Below are 24,622 nucleotides of genomic sequence, written 5' to 3'. Positions count from 1 at the left end.
AGTGGCCACTGCCATCCTGAACTGGAGCAGTCTCGTAGCCGGGACTGTGCAGCCAAAATCAGCATTACCGGGACAGCAGCTGTCATGGCTGCCTTGACATGGCTTGCCATGAACTTTCTTTGTTTAGCTGCTTTTAGCCAGCCACACTTCAGACAGAAGGAGAAAATCCGCAGCAGTTTTTCTTGTTTTTGGTGCTCTGCGTGAAGAAAAGCAATGAGTGGAGCTGGTGGCCAGCACAGCTCACACAATGTCAGCAGGGACTGAGTCACCAGCAGTGGAGGCACCGTGTGCGATTTCCCTGATTCAGGGCCTGGATGAGACCAACCTTTCAGTGCTGCAGAACTCTAAAAACTGTTTCAATTGATAAAGCTTGAAAACAAATAAGCTTATGAACACCAGTTCTCTCCCAAATCAGGAAAAGGAAAGGGTGAAGACACACAGAGATAACAACATGGGACACTGAGGTGTCTTCCCAGTAAAGAAGGATTCAAATCCCAGATGGGAGGGAGTTGAGAAGATGCCTTAGTCTTAGGCTGAAATTCTTTTGTAAGGCTATAGTAAATATATATATTTGATATATCAGGCTTTGTTTTTTCCCTGTAATTCATGGGATGCATTGGGAGATGTAGTGTTCTAACCACAGCCATGAGCAGAGGCACCAGTACTGAAGTAAGCAGATGTTGAAGTAGCTATGATTCAATGAGAATCTTGAACAGAGGAAGATGAGAGAGATGAGAAACCTTGCCCCAGGAACACAAAGAAGAAAACCTCTGTTCCCAGAGATGGATGAAAAAGAACTTTCGCTTTTATGCTAGAACATCTCATCCTTAAAATAGTACCCCATAAGTTGACATGACCCATGAATGCAGCTGTAGAAAGGCTGCAAGAGTTGAGAGGGACTTCATGAATGCAGATTTATGGGTGGCTGCTATTCACGGAAATTAAAAGCCATGAAAGAACTGTTTCTTGTGAAGTCTCCATGGCACGGCAAGAGAGACTCCTCTCGCTAAGAGAACTGAAGAAAGACTATTTTAGAGGTGGTAAACTGACTGAAAATCACAGGTTTTGTCTCTTTATGTTGTCAGTGGGAAAGAAAAGAGGTTGTGGGGCCAGCAGAAGTGTTCTGAAGGTTTATTCTGATTTTCTTATTATTTTTCTTTTAATTCTGTTAATAAAGTTGGGGGTTTTTTTAATATCCTTTAAAGTTTTGAGCCTGTTTTGTCCTCCTAATCCATCTCTCACAGCAGGGAATGAGTAAATAATTCTAGTGGTAAGTTGGCATTTGGCCAGCACTAAACCCACTACACCTGGTAACCCAGAATAGGCTTCCATTGCTGTCAAATTGGAGCTCGTCTTGCTGGAAGTCCCATGGGTGCCCTTCACTCTCAACCACCTCCCCTGCACTTGCCATGTCCGGACCCCAGCAGGGCCCTGGAGCCTGTCTGTGGCAGAGGCTGAGCCTGCCTGGAGGTCTGTCTGACTCTCTAACACCAGGGCACCAGGGGATGCTGAAGTGACTTGTTCTCTCACGAGCTGTATGCTCTAACTTCCGCTCCCAGTACAAGCATACCCCTTTTAGTTTTGTATTTCACTGCAGAGAGAGATCCAAGCCCCATCTCCTCCATGCCTCAATGGGGAGGAAAGTGCACACCTCTGGGCTGCTTTGGATCTCTTACCTCTCTCTGGCTACAGCATGACATCCAACTCCTTCTCAGCTTTGGCTGAACTCACCCTTGAACATTGGTGACTGGACTCGTACGCAGTATTCCTGTTTAGTTTTATTCTTCTTCATATCTTTACAGAAAATGGCACATAAATCACAGATGCTGGATGACTAGAAGTTGTTACAGCTCCATATCTCAAACACCTCAATACTGAATTATTTTCTCACTGTATATACATTATTTACACTCCATGGGCTATCATCTAACACGTCAAACGAGGGGACAAAGACAAACGGGTTGGATGACTGGGCTTAACCCTTTGATGGAAGAAAAAACAGTAGCTCTGGGGATAGGGTGCTCACAGCTGAAAGCAGGACAGAAAGGGTCACCTGGAAGTCACTGTCCTACGGCTTTTGGAGGGGGAATAATGCTTTACTGGGATGGGAAGGTGATGGTACCATGGAGTGAGTTTGGCTGTGTGGGCCTGCATGTGCTCCTATGGGATGTATGTACACGTTACAGGGTATATCAGGGTGGATGTGCATGGCTGTCATTCCCTTTAACACTCAGAGGGTGAGCTGGACAAATTTAATTCAATAAATACATTAGGTGGATGTTGTTGTCTCACCTGGAATAATGTATTCAATAAATAAATTCACCATTCATCATCTCTTGCAGGGGCGTAGGGTTTTGGTGTTTAGGGCAGAGTCAGACCCAACTGCCCAGCCCTGCAGGAGCCAGTGAAATGGGCTTGGGGGTCAGCTCAGGGTACCAGGTGGGACCAGAGTGTTGTGCATGTGGGCTAAATCTGTCTCTCCCTGCCAAAAAGAGGCAAAACATAACTGCTCTTAAGCTGCAGTCCCTTCCCAGCAGACCTCAGTGCTGGGCAGGGAGAGATGGGTAGAAGGTGCAAACCACATCAGATGGATGGTCATCATTTCATGCAAGCACTGCCGTGGGCTTGTTCTGCTGCAGCCTGAGCCACAGGCAGAGGTGATGGCCAGCAGAAGGTGGCGTGTCTGCCTGGGGCACAGTGGGACAGGGTGCAAGGGGAAGGGGCCTGCGCAGCACTGGGCAGAGATGTGTACCAAGGAGAGGAACAGGCTTGCTTCAGGATGGCAAATGGGCTTCGGGGCTGCAGCAGAAGGAGAAAGCCCCAGAGCCAGTCGTGAGGCTGAAAGGACCAGAACCTTAGTGTCATTGGTGGCAGTGATGATGTGACACTTCCCGGTCCCCCAAAAGGAAGGGGTGGAGGGGTGAGGAAGGCCTGGTGGGGTGGAGGAGCAAGGGGCAGGGGTGTGCTCAAGGGGAGCAGGCAGTGGGCACCCCTACCAGGCAGCCCCAAACACAGAGACTGGGGCCCCTCTCCCTGGCGGGGGGGGCCGGGGACACCTGGCAGTCCAAGGGGGAATGTGACCCCCAGAGGACAGTGTCTGTTGGGGCTGGCTTCTGCCACCTCTCTTCCCCCTAGATCAACTTCTCCTCCTTCTGCGATGAGTTCAACTTCTCCATCTGTCTCTCATCCTCTGCCACTGCCGCCTCCTCCCCTGTCTCCGGCTTCCTGCCTGGGGCTGGTGTGTCCCCGGCAATGGTCCCCAGGACTTTGGTGCTGTGCTCCTGAGCTTTGGCCCTGAGGGCAGCAATGCTGTTTTCTCTCAGTTCCTCCTGGGAAATGGTGGTTTTGGGATCAGGACCCCTTTCTTCTTTGTCACCTTTGTCAAGCTTGGGCAGGGCCTGGCGCTCCACCTCTGTCTTCCTCCCTGCTTCAGCCGCTGCCTCCAGAGACTTTTTGTGCATCCCTAAAAAGAATTGTTGGTATTCGGGTTTAGAAAAGCGCCTGGGCATGGGAAAGCCATCTTGAACTGAAAACAGCAAAGATAAAGAGAGGCCAGAATTAAGGAAAAGCAGAAACCCTCGCTTCACACAGCAGTCACAGCGAGTCACTCGCTTTGGCCCCCGCACGAGGGCAGCCCAGGCAAAGCAGCTGCCTGCTGGGACAGCCCAGCATCTGTGGATGGTGGCTGGTCCCAAAGGTCTATAATTACTCTCCCCTTCATTTCTCTCTCTGAGCCTGAAGCTAGCTTGTTCCTGGAGATGAAGGTCTCAGACAGCAGCATAGTTGCCTGAGCTTCACCAAGGCTGGGGAGAGAGGAGAATGTCCCTCCCTCATTAGGAGGGATGTTTCTATTTCTGTATCAAATCACAACCACCCTTCTGCCTCTCTCCATTCACACAGAAGGAAGGACAGGACAGCCTATCATCAAGATACCAGACACTAGTTTTGGGGCAGAACCAGCCTGGAAGGTCAGAAAGAGGGAAGCAAAGAGCATGAGTGTGACAGGGTAGCTGCTACCTCCATGTCTGCACAGAAAACCAAGGGAAACTTGGGCAAAGACAGCCTTTGCAAGTCCTAGCACCTCATCCAGCACCACAGGGCTGGAGGAGTGAGACTGGGATAACCTCCTGCCTTGGGCAAGGATTGGAGCCCCTGCTCCAAAGCTGGACATGAAGGATGCTTGAGCCATGGGAAGTGAAGTTTAGCACCAGCCTGAACATGTGGGCCAAATCTGTGTCCCAGCCACATTCTGCAGGTCATGATCCAAGATCCAGCAGGAACTTGGGATGAGTGGTCAAACCCTATTGACAGGGGTTGTTGGTGGATGGAGGCATCAAGGGCGGCAGGATGGGGGGACCTTGCCCTGCTGCCCTTCACCTATTTTCAATATTACTCTGATTTCTTCCTTGCATCCCCCTATCTCTACCCATCCCCCATGCTATCCCCCATGGAGTTGGCTGCTCTCTTACCCAGGAGCCAAGGGGCACAGGACTCCATGATGCCATCCTTGGCAGACTTGAGGATGGATTCAGGCAGCGGGATGGAGTGACGCACCATGGCACCGTAGAGCCCATACTCAGCCATCACACTGCTCCTGCCCCAGCACTTCTCCCTCTTCCGCCATTTGGCCCGCCGGTTCTGGAACCAAACCTGGAGCAGGCAACAAGGAAGGACATAGTTTTTGTGCATGGAGAAGGCATGCCAGGCCCCTTCCCACGTGGGAACACGCATGTACTTCTGCAGCACGATGAAAGCAGATGGGTGGATGTTTATCCCAAAGGCAATACAGCCTCTTCCCCCATGCAACAGACATTGGGTATCTCTCCCTCCCTCCCTTGAAGGAGTGGTGAGGGCCAAGTGTGAAAGCAGGTCCCATCCCTCTCCACAGGATGTAATTAACTTGCCATTGCAATGTCTTTTTTCTAGCGGCTTTTGGCTCTCGTGCCTGGGATTTTCTTGTATTATTTACTGTGTGTCTGAGCAGCAGTACAGGGCTTCAGGCAGCGGTGCCTGCAGGGAGGGCTAGGATGGGGGCGGATGCTCAAAAAGAAGGGGGAAGCTGCTCTGTGCGCTTTGCCCTGAATTCCCAGTTTGAAAAAACCCTCATCTTCTCAGAAAATTGGCGGAATAATCTCTGAGCTGTGACCTGGGGGGCAGTGAGCAGAGAGGCGGGCAGCAATGGCAGGGAGGGGGTGATACTCGCAGAAATCTATTAGTGCTCTCTCTCCAATTTCCATTCCTCTTGTCTCCCTCACCCTCCTCTCTCCCTGGCTCCCCTCCCTTCCCCCCCCCTCCCCCCCCAAGCAGAGGCATCAGCTTTAGATGAAAAATTGCTTGAGGTCTATTCAGAAAGAGGCAAAGGAAGAGTCAGCCCCAGGGGCAGCCCAGGCCTGATTGAAAAATAAGTTAATTTCAGTTTGAATCGATGGGCCTCAGGCACTGAAATATCACGGGAAATTAAAGCAGCTGGTCCCCAGGGAACCACGCCATTGACCTGCGCTAATTAATGCCATGGAGTTACCAGGCCCCTCTCCGAGAGGCAGTCCCTCCCTCCCCGTGGACACCCCAAACACCTCCTCATTTAACTAATTAGACTCACAGAAAATTGGGTGTTAATTTGTTTAGGATTTCTTTTTCTTTTCTATTTTTTTCCCTCCCTTTCCCAGAAAGTACACGGTGGAATGGAAATGAATGTCGGGGTCTCGCTGGCAGATGGATGCTCGGGGTCACTCCGCAATCTTCTCCGACTTGATTGCTTGATTAGGTCGTTAGCACATTAAAAAAAAAAATTGCTTGCCGTCTGGCGCTGGCCTGATGAGTGGGATGAGGCGGGAATCGCCTGGGTAATTTATCTTTTTATACTGCAAAGAATTTGATTTCAATCTGCAGATATATGGAGGTGCCTTTGACACCTGTTTAACATTACAGAGCTGACAGCTTAACCCTCTCTTGTCCCCACTACTCGTAGCTGTGGGGGAGCTCAAGCTGCAGTGGGGAGCAGTGGGGGTCTGTGCCAGTCCCCCAGCTCTGCTATGGTGACCGTAAGACTGATGCCACAGAGTCATGTCCTGCTCTCAGGTGGCATGGCAATAAAGGTGGGTGGCTTGCTAGCACTGATGACAGCCACATTGGCTATTCCCAGGAGCCCAGCCAGCCTGCTCCCCCAGACAGCTCTGTGGAATGGGTGGAGTGGTTGTCCCACTGGCTGTGATCCCAGCTTCTCCCAGCAGAAGACACTCTGTGCATGTCAGAGAAGATTTTACCAGGCAAAAGAAGGAGGCTGCTTCACCACATGGCACCTCCTCTGCATGATAAAACAGTCTGATTTACACTTTCATACTGCCAATCTGTAACCCCTGGACCGTGGATGGTTGTAAATCCTGCAGGGCCTCAGCAAAGACCCTCAGGAATGCAGAGCTTCCTCTCTTCGCCCTCTCCTCCATGGCCGTGTGAAACATGGGTTTGCTTGGCTGTGCAGTCAGCAGGATGATGGCAGAGGATCTCACTCCAGGTCATGCAATCCTCCCATTCCCAAAGCACAGGGTGCAGATCTGCAGGTGCCTCTTTACTGATGCTTTTACCACTTGCCCTTTCTCTCCCCTCCTGTCTTGATGCTCCTATCATATTCCCACATACCTCATGCTCCTCTTCCTTTTCCCTGGCAGGGTCTCAGCCTGCCCCAGCACTGCCTACTGCCACTAAACCTGTACCCTGGAGCATCCCCTTTTCCATGGCAGTGTTATGCAAATCCTGGAGGTGGCAGCAGCTTTGCCAGCTGGCAGCCCAATTTTGACTAGAGCTGGTAGAAAATCTTCAATCAAAAAATGCTGATTCAATCACACAAGAAAAACTGTCCAGCCAGTGGAAGTGTAATCAAAATTATCTATAGCTTTCTTCTGAATGCTGTACTTTAATCTCAGCTGCCTCAGACATGCAAAATCTATGCTTTAAAGCCAAATGAGAAAATCAAAATTGCATCAACATCTCAGTAAGATCATTCCGAGATTTCCAAAACAAACTTTTGTCATTTGATGGGAATTTCCTCTTGATTTTGATTAGGAAAAATGAAAGTCTGAAATCCCAGAATGTTTAGCAGAACAGAAATCAGGAAGACTGACCATCTTGCTCTAATACCAGGAACCATATCTTATCTGAGGCATGAAATTGAGTGAAACCAATGGTGCTCAATACTGAGTATTGCTAGGATCAGATCCCAGTCAAGCATTTCTGTCACAAATTCATTCTGAGGAACATTGAGTGATGAGCTCCAGCATGGTACTGGCAGCCCTCATGCCATTTCAGATCAGCAGGACTGTCCCTTGTGTCCTGTTCTCATGATTTTCTCCTCATTCAGATGGCTCCATCAGTGGGGCTTTCATTTATGAGATCTCAGTGATGTCTTCAAATTTATCAATGCGTTGCCAAAATTTTCACATGCCTTGATTCTGAGCTGAATTACATGGTGATTTTAGTAATTCAGCTGTGTTGGTACATCAGTCACAACATCCAAATACGCAGTTATTTATTGTTGGCACCTCACTTTCCTGGGAGATGGTTTCACCCTTAGACTTTACTCACCTTACACATCTCTTGTGGTTTTGGTATTCTTTGGCTGCTTACTGTCCTTACTTGGAGATATCTACTCTACAGCTTCCTCTGACTCTGTAAGATTTGGTCTGCTTTAAACAATGTCTAGGTTTGTCCACATTTCCTCGTGCCCATTCCCAGTCTGTGGATTGGCTCAGCTTTGTGAAATGCTTTACCGACAGTGCCCTGTACCATGCACCTTCCTTTTCACTAATTTTCATCTGGTTTTCTGTTGCACAGTCCAGGGCATGGTGTAAAGACTGTTTCTGCTTCCACGTCTCATGGTGAAACCTCCTGATTAATTTTACACTGGGGTGTCACATGTTTGTGCAAGGCTGTCATGATGTGCAGAGGTGTCTTTTGGACCAATATGTTACACTTCAAGAAATTTCACGCTTCTTTATTTTCACGCAAACACCCTTTGTGGGAACCTTGTTCCAGGAAGCCTATCCTCCAAAAATGGGACAACGGAGAAAAGTGGACACATTATTTCTTGCAGTATTGCAAAATCTTATGAATGGAATCATCACCATATCATATCATATCATATCAATCATCATAATATCATCATATCATCATCATATCATATCAATCACCATATCGCCATCATCAATCATCACCTAATCCTCACCTCCAGTGCCCACTGCCCAAAGCAATAAAAGTTCTGGCACTCTGTACTTGACTACAGGTTTGCTAGGGTTTTGGAATGGGAGTTTTAGAGTCAAGATTGACAAGGATAATCTCGACAGTTTCCTCCTCTGAATCACAAATGACAACTGATACTTCTTCAGATTATTAATGATGCAGAACAGCAAATTGTAGGAGGAAAAATCTCTCATTTTGCAAGGGGATGTGAGACTTGACACATCTTTGTTATCCATATTCATCATATTAGTTTGTTTACCTAATCAGTGCCTGAAACATTGTCTGCTAAAGAGAGAAATCTCCCTGATGTTGGCCATAATTCAGAAATCTGAATTAGCAAAGGGATATTTTAAAACATCTGTGGTGTTCCTGTGTATTGGTTCTGTTTTGTTTCAACCTAAAATTTTCCACTGGTAACACTCATTTTCCTGGCAACTACTTTCCAAGCTAGGGTTCAATGACAGGAGAATTGATATTGGCTTTTTTTTCCTTATTAATAATATATATATTTTTTCCACGCCCAAGCATTTCTCATCTATTAAAGGAAAATTCCAAGCTTGATAACGGTGAAATTTTGCTTCAACAAATCTCTCATCCTGTTTTTGATATAGCATTCCAACAGGGGCACTGCAAGGAGCCAGGTTTATGGAGCGCAAGCCGGTCCCAGCCCAGAGCAGCAGGAGCTGAGTGTCCACTAGATGGCCACGGGCAGATGCACGTCCGCGTGTGCGGACACACCGACACAGACACACGGACAGGCAGGTGTATGTTCTTTGTCTGTCACTTCCCCACTTGAAGCACTTTGAGGGATCGAGCTGCAGACCAGACAACACCTCGAGCTGCCCTCCACGTCTGGGGTCCGGTTGCCATCTCAGTACCCAGTTTTTCCTGACAACTACACCTCTCCCTTTCCTTCTATCTCCTCCCTCTCCAACCCATGACTTAACAATGACAGGGGTCAAAATTAAAACTTCCTCTGGAAAAACAGTGATGTCTTCATATCAGACAGGACCTGTGGCCCAGGCTGGGTTCAATCTGAAGATGTGAACACTGCAAAGAATGGCCTCATGTCTTGCTTGGAGCATGTCCCCACCCATACCCATACCCCACCCCATACTGGGGCTGTATAACAGCCTGCCATGAGAGCATGAGGTCTGACTGTGCCCTGGGGCTTCCTCAAATCCCTCCTTTTTAGCAATTGCTACAGAAAAGCTTCCTGACTGCTGGTGGAGACTGCACCACTTGTGTAAGCCTGGAAACACTTTATTGCTGTCTTTTCAAATGTAACGTCAAGGTTATTGGTACTGTTTATGGTGACATCACTTTCTATGGCTGGCGTAAAGTGGTTATGAAGTTAAATGAGAGCAGTAAAGGTTGCACATGGGCTGCATGGCTGATCACAGGACTCATCATCCCTCTTCTTGCGAACACTGGGAAAGAGCTTGCTGAACTCGCTTTAGAAAGAGCAATTCCTGTATACAAATAGCAAGAGCCCTTCCTGATAATAACTGGAGTTCTGTCTGACCCACTTGGCTGACAGGACCAACCAAAGAACACAAGATGAGCTGTAAGACAGCACTCATCCCTCTGGAGTGAAGACATAATGGTGCATCCCAGCTTGGGTCACCTCTAAGCTAAAAGAGTAACAGGGCACTTGTTGAATACAGGCTTAATTGGCATCCAGAAAAAATGTACATGATATTACCATGCCAGCAGTCCTGCAGGCTAGGCCTGTCTCTTAAAAGCACTACATGGGCCAAGAATAACTATTACAATTTATCTGACTTATGCAACCAAAGCTATAAAATCCCACTTGACCAGGAAACATCTTCCAACTGCATACCCTTGTTAAATATGGGGTTTTCACCTGGCCTCAAGTGGCAACATGATTTTTCACTATTTGTAACCTTCCAAAAGCAAATAACTTCATTTGCTACAGGGATCCCATCTTCCCTAAAGAAAAACAAGTGTGCACACGATGTGCAGTGTCAGTAGAGTGAGATCAGTGGTTCAGCACACACTCAGCCTGTGCATTGCATCTGCACAGCAAATGCATCTCTGAGACACTGACTTCGCCATGGCCACACAGTGATTCCAACTGACCAGTGGCTTAGCTGGCACTGCAGTATAAGCTTCCATATGCTGGGACCTGGCAGATCAATACCCAAATTTCTCTCTTCCTAACAATGCTGAGTGAAAAAAAAGAAAAACATCAGGGTCATAGATGCATGACAGTCACAAGAAAGCTGACAAGAGTGCAGTCATCATCCTAATCCACAGAAACCCAGGGAGACATCTGTCATTGTCACAAATGGTGATAGTGCACATCCATCCTTTCTGCAATCACAGTACCTGACTCCATTAACTAAGCTGCTATCCTGACTGAATTATTTCATTTTCCCTTCTTTTCCCCCACTAACACTGCTCTGCAGGGCCTCCAGCACAGAGGAAACCTTAGCATAGATCTTCATAAACATCCATATGTAATGCACTCTGTAATCATGCAAGGACACTTCACATTATTACTTTCACGGTAGAGAAGGTGAGTCAGGACAGTCAGAAGAGAAATGTCACATCCCCTTCACGATGCCTTTCAATGGGCCCTGATATCAGGCCATAGAATGCCAGCATTCCTCTGAGGCTGTGGAGCACTGCCTGTGCTTTGGGAGTGCCCCCTGCATCAGCTCCATAGTGCCCTGCCCTTCATCAGTAGACACTGAGCAAAACACAAAGGTGCCCTCTGACCTTCTCCAGAAAAAAAACATAGGCACCAGAGGCTGTGCACCAGCAAGAGATGGTGTCTGCAGTGCTACTGGTGCCCACTGTTCCCTGAGATAAGGCTCAAGCCCAGCCCTACATACATGAGGACATGCACGTAGTTGTCACTTAGACACTGAGCCTTAATCTCAGTCATGGTCATCATATAAGCTGAAGAAGTTGAGCCAGTCAAATAAAAAATGGCAGTTGTAGTGACAGTCATGGGAAGTGACAGTCTGAGTTGGAAGGCTGGCAGTGAAGGAAGTCAGAGATACCAGAAAGATGTGATGGACATAAAGCAAGTTGTCTTGGAATGGACATCACAGGCACATCTGGCTGTGAGCAGTGTCTGGCACAGGTATTTACCATGCATATTCACATGGAGACGATGGCTAGACCCTTCCAAGAAGTTTTTTCTCAACAACACTCACAGTTCAGACCTCTCTCAGGATGAGCCAAGCAGAGTCTTTAGAAAGGAAAGAGTACCACGGGGAGAAGTATTTTGCCATGTGGATCCCAAAGCTGCAGGTGAACCAGAGCTTCCCAGAGGCACGGGTGGGCAGCCTGTCTGTGCTGGCCTGCCTGAACAACACAGGTACCAGCTAACCCAGCCTGGCAAGGTGCTCTGCTTTACCCGCACAGGAGCAGCTCAGCTACAACAGCCAGACACGAGTCAGTCACTAGGTTACTTCTAGATTAGGGAAGGGGTATAATTTCTATGTTTATGAATGTGCAACATGTATGGCATAAGCATTTATATAATTCACTGAAAGGTGACCAGATACAAGCAATGTTGGGCTTGCATTGCCCTGCTACAATTTTGAAGAGAAAGCTGCAACTGAAAGCTCTAATAACAACGTGGCAGCCACAGTTTCAGCTCTGCCTTTGCTCAGACATTTGGGAGCCTCGGATACCTGCTGAGAGAGAAAGTAGGGAGCAAAGTGTGTGGAACATCTCTCTCTGCTGCTCCCAGGACAGTAATGCTCAGGGTAGACAGAAGAGCACCTGATGCTTTTACACAGTGTCTGATAACATACCCTCTGGAAGACATCTTTGTTCTAAGATACTGCAGAAACAGTTTGTTGTCCAGCTCAGTTCCTCTTTGCTGCTCCACAGAAGGACCTGATGGCCTCATGCACGTGGAGATTGAGATTCTTGGTGTGTCTGCTGAGGACTGGACTGCTCTACAGTTTTGCCTGGGCAAAACCTGGCTCGCAGAACACCCACAGAGAAAGGCAGATTTGAAAAGGAGAGCAGGTTTGTGCTTCCAGAGAAGAATCAGAAGAACTTGTTGAGGTCTATCAGGGTAAAAGAAAAACACTACAGAGAGAAATAGATCCATTAAGAAATAAAGGGGAGAGTAAATTAACTGAGTGTCTAAAGTGCCTGTGTTATTGAACTGTTAGAAAAATCTCTATTCAAAGTCAGGAAAGGAGGAAAACTTTGTAATAAAGGGTCATTAAAGGAAAACATGAGTGCAACCATCAGCTATTCCCTCTGCCAGGTGTCATAACGCTGGAGAGGAACTAGCTACTGAAATTGCTGGGATGGTCACTTATTTTTTAAAAATCAGCTGTGAAAAACTGCAGTGGTATCAGAGGAGAGAAAAGAAAGTTCATCATTAAGTGAAGAAGCGAATAAAAGTGCTCCCAGCCCACGGATTTGGGATAGTATTTCCAGAAGAGCTAAAGTGATTGAGGAACTGCAATGCCTAAGCTAACTCAGAGACATGTTAGCCCTTAAACTACTGTTGTTAAGAAAATGGGGAGATGAATGCAGGAAGAGTAGTCGCAGCCTGGCATAATGCCTGCAGAGCCATTCCTGATTCTCTTGGACGTGATGGGGAAAGCCTCTGCCAAGGCACTCCATAAAAACGGGCTTCAGCATATTTTGTTGCCTGCCTGTCTTTCCTCTCAGAAGAAGCTCATGTGACCCGATGCTTGAAGGTGTCAGATCCTTGCTGATAGTGTCTCCAAACCATGGAGAGAGCAAGCAGAGTCACTGTAAAGAGACCTGTTTCTCTCCCAGTACTGTGGAGAAGCACATCAAATTCACAGTTCCTTATCCCAGGACAGCCATTAACATCTTGCAAGAGCAGAGCAGAGGCAAGAACAGGCAGGTTTGGTTTTATTTGTTTTTCTGTCCCATTTAGAGAGTCGGTCAGTGGCTAAAGCAACTCAGGGACTGAACATAGAGGGATAAAGCAGTGCCTGTGTCTATAGAAAATATTCATAACTCTATACTTCCATCTCTGCACTAAAATAACCTTTTAAAACTGCACCTAACAGCCCCAGCTGTAGCAGGATAAAATCCCTAAGATAAGCAGGCAATCTGCATGTCTAGCAACAAGCAGGAGAGTCCCCACTTCAAGAAGCTGGAAGTGTCAATCCCAGCCCTCCATTTTCCTTCTTTTCTCCTGCTACATTTTCTTTCTCTGTCCAAAAATAAGTAGCGCAAGACTTTTCAGAATCCCTTTGGAAAGGCTTGCCTGGGCCCCTGCTTTTGCCCATCATCCAGCCCCTCTGTTTGCATCTCTAGTAATTAACTTGTAAACAAAGTTCTAGCACATGGGCTGAAAACAGGCCATAGATAAAGGGTAATGAAAACAATCCATTAGAGAAAGGGCCAAATTAAACAACTCTTAATTGAAAAATGGAAATTAATATGAATTTAGATCAACTAAACAAGCATGTTATTGAAGAGACAGAAAAGTGGATGAACTCATAACATACCGATTAAAGACATGGAGGCAGAGATGCACCATATGCCATGAGAAAAACTCATAATAATATTTTCAGTAAGCCACTAAGTTTGATTAGTTTTATTACTCTCACTTGTATACTTCCTACATTTCTAGAAGCATGGGGGACGTTTATGACACTTATCTGGTATCACACAGTCACGGCTTGCCCCAGTGCTCACGAATTATTGGCAAAGATAGCCAGCACTAGCTGATCAATTCTATTTCATTATTAACTGCTTGCAGGGCTCTTACAACATGTATATTTTGAAATTATTGGCTCACGCAACAGCAACACTTTTGGCTTGTCCTTCACCTTGGTAATCTACCTTCAACAACCTTAACCACTCTGGTAATTGCCTTCCAGCTACATGATCCCTGTGAATGTGCTGTTTAGAGATACCAGTTGGAACCCACTGGCAGTATGCCTCATGCTGGCCTCTGTTCTATGTGTGAGAGTCACCCAAAATTTTAACAAGAGTAGACAGATCCTCATTTCTTAGAGTAATAGTAATAAGCTTAGAAAATCCAACAGCACCACTTTCTGCAGCACTAAGTAATTCTTTGGTGGCCATTCCAGGCACACATTCAGGAAAGGTCACCAACTGCATGGAGCATTCTGCATCCTGCATCTGATGCATCTGATGTATGCTGCATCACAGCATTCCATACTTACACCATGGGATTCAGACTACACCTCAGCACTGTGCAGCAAGTAGGAAAAGCTGGCAGGAAAGGGAGAAGCCAGGGCTGCTAAAGCTGCATAAAACTAATTTTTCCTTCATGCTTTCTATCATGTTTCTTGTGTGTTCACTCCTGAGCTCACACTCACACAAGGCTCCTCAGGCCTTGTCAAATTATGTTCATCTCTAAGCAGAGAACCTTTTTGCAAAACTGGATGAAGATAAGCCTCTGTCCTTGCAAAATACTCTTGGTACTTGCTTCCCTCTAAATGATTACTCCTCCTGATTCCTCCATCCCTGTTTAACTCCTAAAGGGCTTCACAGTGATACTGAAATGTGTTAATCTGATAGCTAAACCAATACTTTTCCAATTAAAAATTTAGTTGACCTTGTTTTGTCCTTCTAGCCAAAATTGGCCTCTTAGCTGCCTGACAAAGCTTGCTGGGTGCACAGACAATCCCCACTTCAAACACAGCACCAGCCTCTTTGTGGGACTCCTTTTGCTTATGTGAGCAATTTTATTTGTCCTAAAATCTGTCATTCAATAATTACCATACAATCTTTTAACAACAATAACTGACTATTTTTAGCAATTTTATTACCTTTTTAATTGATTACTTCCCTTTAAAGATGACTCTAAGGTCCTTACAATGGCAGTCAGGATCTTATTTTTTAAATGCTGAATAATCAATTTGTTTGATCAGTAGGAGACATACTTTAAGGACAAACATACACAATCATTTCGATAATCCCCAAATCAAACTCTTACTGAACTTTAATATTGTAACTATTCAGTTTAAAATTTGGAACTGTTACGTATTAATAAATTCAATAGGGATAACTTATATAAAATCTACTCATTACACTTAAGAGATTTGTTGTGAGAAACAGCAATTTAAGTCGAGTGTTGCAGTATTTGTCAGCCTTAGGAAATTTTTAATACTTCATAATGTTTATTTAGCATATACTTCCCTACAGGAATCTACTTACCTCTCTTGGATTTTACAGAACAGTCTGGATTTATTCCAATACTGGCACTTCAACTCCTATGAATATTCTTTCAAATACATTGATTAATGTGGTCTTTTTCAAGTATCTTGCAAAATGGCCACAGTGACATCTGATCTGACTTGTGCATAGTATCTCACTATGAAAAAAATTATTTTCCCATGCCACCCAATGGGAGGATGCTCATTTTCCTTCCAAGACCAGCCAGCGCAGTGTGGGAGTAAGACATACACAGTGTGTGTCTGCCTTGGGAAAAAAATACACTTTCATCTTCTCTTTAAATGGAGGGTTTGAATATTTTTTTCCTGTATTCAATGTTCTCTTAAACCAGTAACTTGCCTGGCCTCTGATGGCTATTTGTAGTGTGCTGCTGAAGGCTTTACCTGCAAACAGTTCCTATATATCATTCTTTCAATTGCCCTCTTTGAATTTCACTTTCACATCAAATTTCATAGGTGATTTACTTTCTCTTTGACTAATACCTCCTGAGAAATAATTCCATGAATGAAAATAAGGGGTAGATATCAGTCTTAGGTGAGGATCCAATGGGAAACCACATGAAATTCTGTAGAAGTCCACAATATGTGATTCTCACAGCAATATTAGAAAACACTTTCATTAATGACCTAAAAGAGGGAGAGAGCATTGCTCAAAGATGAGAGGAACAAGCTACAGTGAAAATGCAAAACTATAGAGCTCCCTCAGGCAGCTAGAAACTCATGCAAGGAAAAACACGCAACGATGTAAAATTATAAATATTATGAAGATGAGAGTAAAGATTCATTGTAAGCTGTCTCTTCCAAGGGACATTAAATGATTCTAAGAGATTCAAAGAAAGATTTACTGCACTCAGGCAGTTCTGCTGCAGAACTTCTTGCCATGGGATATTAAGATATTTATTTACATGTATTTTAAATCCCAGCCAACTGACAAAGTACTCAGCATCACAAGATAGCTGCCCTGTGTAGCATCCACCTCTTGCCACTCTCAGAGCTGGTAGAGCTGCTATTATGCTTGTTAGCCAAAGTTAACAAAATTCCACATGAAACCCAGAACCATTCATTTCCATATGAAGGGAAAATCCTGAGCATAAAATAAAATCTGTCTAAAAGAAGTTTGAAGTGACTGAATTAGATAAATAGAAATAAATAAGGAAGTAAGCAGACCAGTGCTAATCCAAGACTATTCCTGCAAGGGACAACAAGTCCAGCTGAACTGGTGTGATGCAGCTGTAGATATGTGGTCCCTTACCTCCAGGAAGGCTGACAGACAGGATGGACTCCATGCAAGAACAGCCACATGATTAAGAGATGAGCATGTGATGTATGAAGGATGATTTAAGGAAAGAGCTTTGCAACTTGCTTAAGCAATGATGAAAACCATAAATGACAGCCAAGAGAAGAAATATCTTAGATTTATTTAAGGAGCATGAACTTTATAACCGGGGGAAAGAATTAGGCTCATAACAAAAAGGTCCAAAGTTGAAAAGGAATTTGAGGTAAAATATCAAGAAGTATGGTCAAAGTTGGGAATCACCTTGCCATAGCTTGTCACACACAAAAAATATGGACAAGGAAATTTCATAGAATGTGTGGTAAGGGACGATCTATTGCTGACCTATTGGAAAGAACAGTGGTGCTCAGGACTTCTATGTGAGCCTGATGCTCACCCTGGCAAGGGGCCTCAACAGATGCTACAGAAATTCTGTTGTTTCTCATTATTTCCCCGTTCATGATCTGCAAATACTGTTATTCACAATCACTTTTTCTGGAATACACATGCCATTAGTTACACCTGATGTTCAGAGCAGCCACACGTTGGGGCTCTTCTGCTGTCCAAGTCTAATCTGATCTCAAGAGCAGAAGGGTCCCAGTAAGGAGCCCTCCTAGGTTTAAAAGCTGCAATACAGGAAGAGTAGACAGTTGTTCATTAGCCAGCTGCAGAATGACAGGGCAGACAAGTCAGTGACAACTAAGAATGCTTTACCTGCTATTTCATTTCCAAGTCAGTTCAAACACTCAGCACTAGAAGGGTGCTCCTTGTGTTGAAGCCGTACAAGCTCTGTCAGCTCTACACTGTCTGCCACAACATCTCACTCCACCTCACACAGAGTGAATGCTCTTAGCTCTGGACAGAGAAATGGGGCCTCTGGAACTCAACACACACTGTACCACTAGATGACCCTCTTCCTTGGAAGGTCTTTTGTGGGATATCAAAGGACCCTCTTTCTAGCCCAGCACCAAATGGTGGCTGTAGGCAACAATAAACTCCCAACAGTCTCTCCTCTCTTGATCTGATGTCCTACAGGATTACAAGTGGAGAAGTGACCATCCATTCACTTTCTAAAGGCAAAACATCAGGGTCTCTCAGAGCAAAATCCTAATACATCAGGCAGAATTTGAGATCATGGGCCATTATTTCTGAAGGCTGGTGGAAATCCTGTTAGCACACAGGTTATCTACAAGCTGTTAGATCAGCAGGAGTCCTGCCAGATCAATAGGATAAGAAGCATGAGTTGCTTTTATAAAAATGTCATTTTTGATTGAGCTCAAGAATAAGGGTAGTGAGGGGGGTTCAGGACCTAGGAAGCAAGGCTACACTTCTGTTTTGGAGAATCTTCCTGTCCCTGTACAGGATCATACCTCATCAGCTCCTAGCATCAGTGTTTTCCTCCTAAGTGCCCTCTGAGTTACATTCCAAACTCACAGGAGAGCAGCCTCCTGGGCCATCTCTTCAGCAAAGAAAGAGCAGAAGCTCAAGACTCAGTTTGGTGGGTGCTGGGCATGCATGAGGGATGAACAGAAGGAGGAACCAGGGAAACCAGGACCCCCCCCCCCAACACCACATGGCAAATGGGACAACGTCTCTTGTAGAAACTACCATGCACCAGTCACAGAGGCCAGCCACTGCCACTGTGTGGAGAACCAGGACAGGTTAACTTCCAGCCAGACCAGAACTCCACCTGCTCAAGGCTTGGCCATCACAATCCTGTGCCTTATGTAGAAACCTGATGGAGCAATCCATGGGGTAGAGTGAGGCAATAGAAGCCACTGGAGCCCACCCTTGTGAACATTATGTTATCTCTGCCCAGTGTGCCTCCCACACTGTAAACAGGAGCTGTTAAGTCTTGTCCAGCTTTCTGGCTGTAATGCATGGCAAAGGCTGGTCCTGACCCAGCCCTGCAGCTCAGGCTGCTCCATCCTGCTGGAGGATTCACCACACAGCAGTGATATTCCACTCCACCTTGTTCAACCTCCTCACAGTAGCATGACAGGACTGACATGCAGCTGAAAATCTTAATGTTAAAAGCTGTTAACCCAAAATTTAACAGATTAACAAAAAAAAAAAATCCCCAGAAGCCTTCAGGGAAATGTCACTTGAAGAGGTAAACACAGTCAAAGTGCAAACATGGTGCAAACACCCCACTGCGACTCACCCATCATTCCCACACTGCATCCTACCCACAGCTGTACCAGCTGCCCACACCATCCCTGTGCATCCTTCTGTGGCCAAAGGAGCAGAGATGAGCTCTTTCCCTTCAGCAATGCCCACCCAGACATGGTCTCTGTGAGCCTTTCTTCTTGCTTTTACCAAGACCTTGAAACGTTGTCATTTTTTTGCAAGCCTGTTGTCCTTCTCTGATTTAGGATTCTCTCTGTTATACACACTCCAAATCACTGGTACAACACACCATGCACAGCACATGTCAACATACAAACACCAAATACAAATCTGCCAAGAATATCTGATCTGTCTGCCTACCCACCAAAAGCAGGAGAGTGGACAGCCTGGGGAAGTTTATTCAGAAAAATATCATGGAGGGATGAACATGGCTGAGAGCAGCACAATAAGGGGGTCCAAGAGATATGATTACCTGTATCCTGTCTTCTGGCAACTCTGTTTTCATGGCCAACATCTCTCTAGCATATACGTCAGGATAGTGGGCCTCATTGAAGGCCTTTTCCAGCTCCTCCAGTTGATAGGATGTGAAGATTGTCCTGAGGGGAGTAAAACTCTTTGATCAAAACACAAGAAGTAGCAAAGATGATGAAGAGTCAAGAGAAATGGACACTGAAAACAGTGAAACCTGGGTAACCGGCTAATACATAGCTTTTCCCCACCTACTGTGTTTCTGTGCACAAAAGGTCAAGTGCTAGGGTGAAAGGAGAACCAGAAAATGCCAGAAGACAGCATTTATAGCAGTTACAAATCACCTTCCCTTCCAGGGACTTGCCTCTGGAGAAAGTGCCTCCCCAACAGCAATCACCTGCAGTGATGGCAGCTGATCTTGGACGCTGCTGCCTCTTGTGAGGATCATCACACTGAGATGAAGCAGCATCTCCTCAGCACCCCATCTGGAGATGTGCTGAGCCCTTTCCCAGATGCTGGTCCTTAGCCTCTTCAATCTCCATGAGTAAATAATCCTTCACCTTGAGTCTCAGTCTTTGGACAAATTCTCCAAATATTTTCTCCACCCTAACCCACGACTTTTCACCAGTTCTTCCCCACGAGAGTCAGGACCAGGTCCCTTCCTCTGCATTTACCCTGGCTGCTTCCACTCCAATATCCCATTAGCTGCTCCCTGAGAGTTTGCATTGCCCCATTATCCTTTAGAAATCCTCCTGGACCACCCTGGGCAGGCAGCAGCCCAATCCGCCTCTGTGCAGCCAGTTCTCAGTTTGGGACAACCAAATTGAAAAATCAGCAGCTGGAAACCGAGACAGATGAAAGCCCTTCTCTAGCAGATGGATAAGAAGTCTCGGAACACTTCCACTCCCTGAGGGTTAAAATTCCCACCCTTCAACTCCTCCAGTACAGAAAGCACAATTTTTGATAAAAGCTAACAATATAGCAGTTGCAAAAAAAAAAAAACAACCCAAACAACAACCAACGAAACAAAAAACCCCAACCAAACAAAAACCAAAACCAAAACAAAACAAAAAAAGCAACAAAAAAGCCAAAGCAAACAAAAAACCTCAACCAAAAAAACAAACCAAAATAAAACAACCCTCAACCCAACAACGAATTGCATCCCTTGTGTAAAGTAAATGTATAAATTTACCACCAATCTAAGAAACAGGTATTTCCCAGAAGGAAAGAGGAAATAGAGTCTTTTTCAAAAATACACCCCAATTTCAGAAAAGCCTTTCACTTCCAGAGAACATAAACAGAAAATATCAGAAATATCCTCCACTGCATAGAATGAAAAGGATTCCACCAGATCGATAATACTACTAACAAAAGCAGCATGCAAATGCAAGGGAGCTGCCTGCAATCAGACTCTTCTTTAAATTCACTCTCAAATCCATTTTCTTTTCAAATAGTTTTTCTTCAACTCCGACAAATATGTGAACTCTGGGGACAGCAGAGGCACACTGAATCATGTATTTTCTCTCTCTGGGACCACAGGAAAAATTATTCCAATTTTGATTCAGTTTAGATTTCAAGCATTCCCCTCCATCTTCCCCCGACAAGAGCATGGAAGCATGTCCAGGCTCATCGGCAGGAGGGTTTTGCTGACATTCAGCTGAAGTTTTCCCTTTTTAGCTCATGCCCAGGTAGTCCCTGTCCGTTTTGCAATTCACAATTCACTGCCCCTTTTGCTGTTTCTATCCTGCAGCTATTTGCAGGCTATTGGCCAGTCATCTTCCAACTCTTCTTTGGTACAATCGGAGGTCGGAGGTCGTAACCGTTTAGTACAGAATATACAACAACAGCCAAATGCTGCAGGTCTGTTTCTGTCTAGAACTGAAAACAAATCTGAATTTCGTTTCTTATCTTTCATCCAGATCGGGACCCGTCCACCAGTCCCAGCTGTGTTATCACCCAGCCCTGTCTGGGGTATAAAGAAAATGAACTTGTACTTACTCCAGAGCACCCAAACTGGGAATATTTGCCTGGAGAGGGGGTCCGGGTTTGGAAACGAGCCCTCCAGACCGAGCCTCCTGTTGCACACATAGCAGAATGTCTCCTGGGATAGTCGGTCTCCTTCCACCCCGCATCCTGCTAAGCTTTCACTGGAGCGTCTTTTAATCCACCTTTCCTGCATCATGGCAGGATTGATTTAATTATTCCTAAATCACCCTCAGTGGATGGTGTTTAGCCTTCCTTTGTCCTGGCGCTCTGGCCACAGCAATGCCAGAACCCAGCAAGGGATTTTTCGTTTCTATTCATAAAGCGCAAACAGACCGACTGTATTTTAACTGTGGGAGAAGTCAGGCAAAGTCTATTACCCTGACCGTGCTTATAGGAAACCAAATGCCAAAGTGGACCTTCGTTTCCTTAAACAGTTTCCCAGCCTTCTTCAGCTTCTTTGCAAGCTGTCTCCGATTCCAAACTATTTAATCTATTGGCAAAATATTTATTTTTACGTAACAAAATATTCAAATTCTTGGTAGGAATTCTGTCTTGCTGACAGCCAATATTAAGATTACTGTATCTGGAGCTGGAAACAGCTTTTATTATTTCTGACAGGTTGATGATTTTCCCTTCCAAACTCTCATGATCCGCGTCCCACCGCAGCTCCTGGGCTGCTCAGGATTGCGAGTCGGGATACCCGGATCCGCAGCCAGAAAAAATTGAATAAAATGACACCTGTGGTCGAATTCCCCACTCCCTATAGGCACGTCCCCGATTTATTTTGGACGGGGAGAAAGAATAAAGGGAAGGCCCCGCTGGAGAAGCCGCAGGGCCGCCGGCGCGCTCCGGCCGCCGGTGCCGGGAAGAATATTTTGCTCCAGGCCGGAGCGGGTCGTCCCCTCCGGGGCGGCGGGGCTCGCCGGTGCCCGGTTCCCTGGGAACCAGGGCGACGGGAACGGGCGGGGTGACCGCTGCTGTCTTACCTGTGCCGCCTCTTCTTTCGTTTCTTGCTCTGATTTAGGGAGGATTTGGACATTTTTCGGTCGCTGGAGGAGACATCCTCGGAATCTGCGGAAAGACAGGCAGCGGCTGTGGGCTGGGGCTCGCTCCCCGCCAGAGTCCTCACGGGTAGGGCCAGGCCCGCCGGCTCCGCTCCCTCCGCCGGCTCTGGCCGAAGATTTCGTTGCGATCGCGCCGCGGACGGGCCCGACGCCGGCCGCTCCCTCCAGCGCGGCCCCAGCACCGCTCCCGATCCGGTGCGGACAGCTCGGGGCGATGCGCCTCAACCAGAGAAGGTTCCGGGCCAGGACCGGGCTCCAGCTCTCGCCTCTCTCCATCAGAGTCGTTTGCTGAGGCTGCTGTTGCCTCGCTGCTAAAACGCAGAGCCCCGCGAGCTCAACCAAACCGTAGGAAAACGGAAAAGCTGCAGCCCCATCTCCGCGGCCGGGCAACCGTGACCGCCTGCCCCAGCCCGGGGATCCCGGACTGCGCCGCAGAACACCGGAGCGGGGAGGGAGAAATTGAGGTTTATGGAGCTACCAGAAAAGAAAAAACAAGCCCCGGGAGGAGCTGGTGCCTGTCCGCGGCCGCCGGCTCCCCAGGGATGTCACGACGCGGGGGTGTTAAGGGCAGGACGGCGCCGCCTTTGCCCCGAAGGAGCAGCCGGGGACGGATCAGGGACCAACATTTCGATGCGCGCTCCGGTCCCACTCCTGCCCGCGGCTCCCCGCCACCGCCCCGGTCCCGGCCCCGTGCTGCTCTGCGGGCCGTGCTGCGGGAAGGGGCGTCGGACACTGCCCGGGACGGGTGCCGCTGCCGGAGGGAGGCCGGGGATTGCCCCGGAGCCAGGCTGTCTCCGGGTGGACCCACAGCAGCCGCGGAACGGGGCCTGCAGGCAGAGTTTGTGGGAGGCTGCTGCCGTCTAGGAAAAGGATGCCGAAAGACCCCTAATTCTCCGGCAACGACACGGGGTCGCGGGGGCCGCTCCGACGGCCGCTCCTAGGCCGGGCGCCCGGGACCGCGCCATCAGACCACGGCCGCAGCCCCGGACGGGGGAAAATATGATCCCGCCCGCCCTTCTCCTCATTCTCGGGATCGAAACGAAATCTCCTTTCCTCCACCGAGCAAGTGGCTTCCCGCCGGGACACCGGGCGCGGGCGGCTGCTGGGTGCGGGCGGCGGCGCTGGCGGGGCGCGGCGGGTCCCCGGGGGCCGGGGACGTGCCTACCTGAGCTGGCCGTCTGGCTGCTGTCCAGCTGCCCGGGGGCCCGGGCCAGGGGCTGCAGGTGGACGCTCTGGGGGTCGGAGAGCACCTCTAGGAAGGTGGGCTGGGTGTAAAAGCCGGGGATGCCGCTGGCCCCCAGCAGTCCCATGCCCACGCCGCCCACCCCGGCGGGACTGAGTACGGAGCGGGCCGCCAGCAGGTGCCCGGCGGGCAGAGAGTCCAGGGCGGCCCGAGGGTGCGACGGCGGCTCCTTGTTCAAGCCCAGGATCTCCTGGATGCCGAAACCGGTGCAGCGGGGAGGGGTGGGCCCAGAGTTGGACTTGACCCCAGCCGCGGGGGGCGGCGGAGGCAGCGGCGGAGCGGCGGGGGCGGCGGCCGCGCCGTCGGGCTTGGGCTTGCCGGGCAGGCTGGGGGCCAGCGCCGCGCCCGCTTTGCCCGTCATGCTGCGGCCAGCGGTCCCTGGTGCCCGCTCCGGGAATGCCTGGGAGCCCCCGGCTCAGGCCCCTTTTATCCGCCCAGCCGGGAGCCCGAGCGGGGTCAGAGCCGCGCAGCCAATCACAGGGGCCAGCCGCGATTAGGGATGCCAAAAAGCCGGCACCGGCACCGGCGGCGGCGGGGCCGCTGCTCGGCGGGCTGGGGCCGGTGCCCGCCAGCGGACTGGGGCTGCCGCCCGCCCCTGCGCAAAGAAGGGCCGGCCCGGCCCCGCAGGCCCCGGCCCCGCTTCGCCTCCAGCCGTGCTGGGGAGGTGGGGTTAGGGATGGAGGGAGGGATGGAGGCATCCCTGCTTTCATAAACACGCACGGCGTGGGGCACCGGCCCTGGAGGAGCGATGCGCAAGGCTTACGTGTAGGGAAACCACGGACTCTCCGGCTTTCTTGCTCATCCCATATTCTGAGATAAATAAGAGGTCAGAAGAGAAATTAGGGACCTCGGAGATAAGCAAAGAATTAAAACTGAGCAGTGCTCCTTAAAAATACAGAGCTGGAAGCTTTTCACGTTGGAGAAGCATTCGGCTTCATGCCATCAGAGGAGGTGAAACAGTTGCTTGGACTCTCTAGACACCCATGCCCAAGAGCAGGGTTTTTGAACCACACAGTTCCTCATTAATTTGCCTTTTATC

At 48.0% G+C, this 24,622-nt stretch overlaps 1 protein-coding gene across 1 annotated transcript; it reads right to left on the bottom strand.

Annotated features, from left to right (window-relative positions):
* Positions 1-3,131: 3,131 nt before the first annotated feature.
* On the bottom strand, positions 3,132-23,944 carry VSX2 (visual system homeobox 2). Its single transcript, XM_062495696.1, has 5 exons — positions 23,506-23,944; positions 22,263-22,347; positions 19,295-19,418; positions 4,470-4,650; positions 3,132-3,463 (listed from the first exon to the last, which is right to left on the bottom strand). Exons 1-5 carry the CDS (start codon positions 23,942-23,944, stop codon positions 3,132-3,134), a joined length of 1,161 nt encoding a protein of 386 aa, XP_062351680.1.
* Between the last annotated feature and the right edge of the window lie 678 nt (positions 23,945-24,622).

The sequence above is a fragment of the Cinclus cinclus genome, chromosome 6 (genome assembly GCF_963662255.1).
Source record: "Cinclus cinclus chromosome 6, bCinCin1.1, whole genome shotgun sequence".
Lineage (NCBI taxonomy): Eukaryota > Metazoa > Chordata > Aves > Passeriformes > Cinclidae > Cinclus > Cinclus cinclus.
The sequence above is the reverse complement of the archived record's forward strand: the minus strand, read 5'-3'. Positions and strand labels throughout refer to the sequence as shown.

Bases quoted from the DNA above. Each gene is read 5' to 3' on its own strand.
- VSX2 (XM_062495696.1), bottom strand. From the start codon at position 23,944: ATGACGGGCAAAGCGGGCGCGGCGCTGGCCCCCAGCCTGCCCGGCAAG. The intron at 4,651-19,294 runs GTAATCATATCT...TGCCTGCTCCAG, and splicing joins TGCCAGAAGACAGGATACAG to GTTTGGTTCCAGAACCGGCG. The intron at 3,464-4,469 runs GTAAGAGAGCAG...AATTCTTTTTAG, and splicing joins CTGTGCCCCTTGGCTCCTGG to GGATGCACAAAAAGTCTCTG.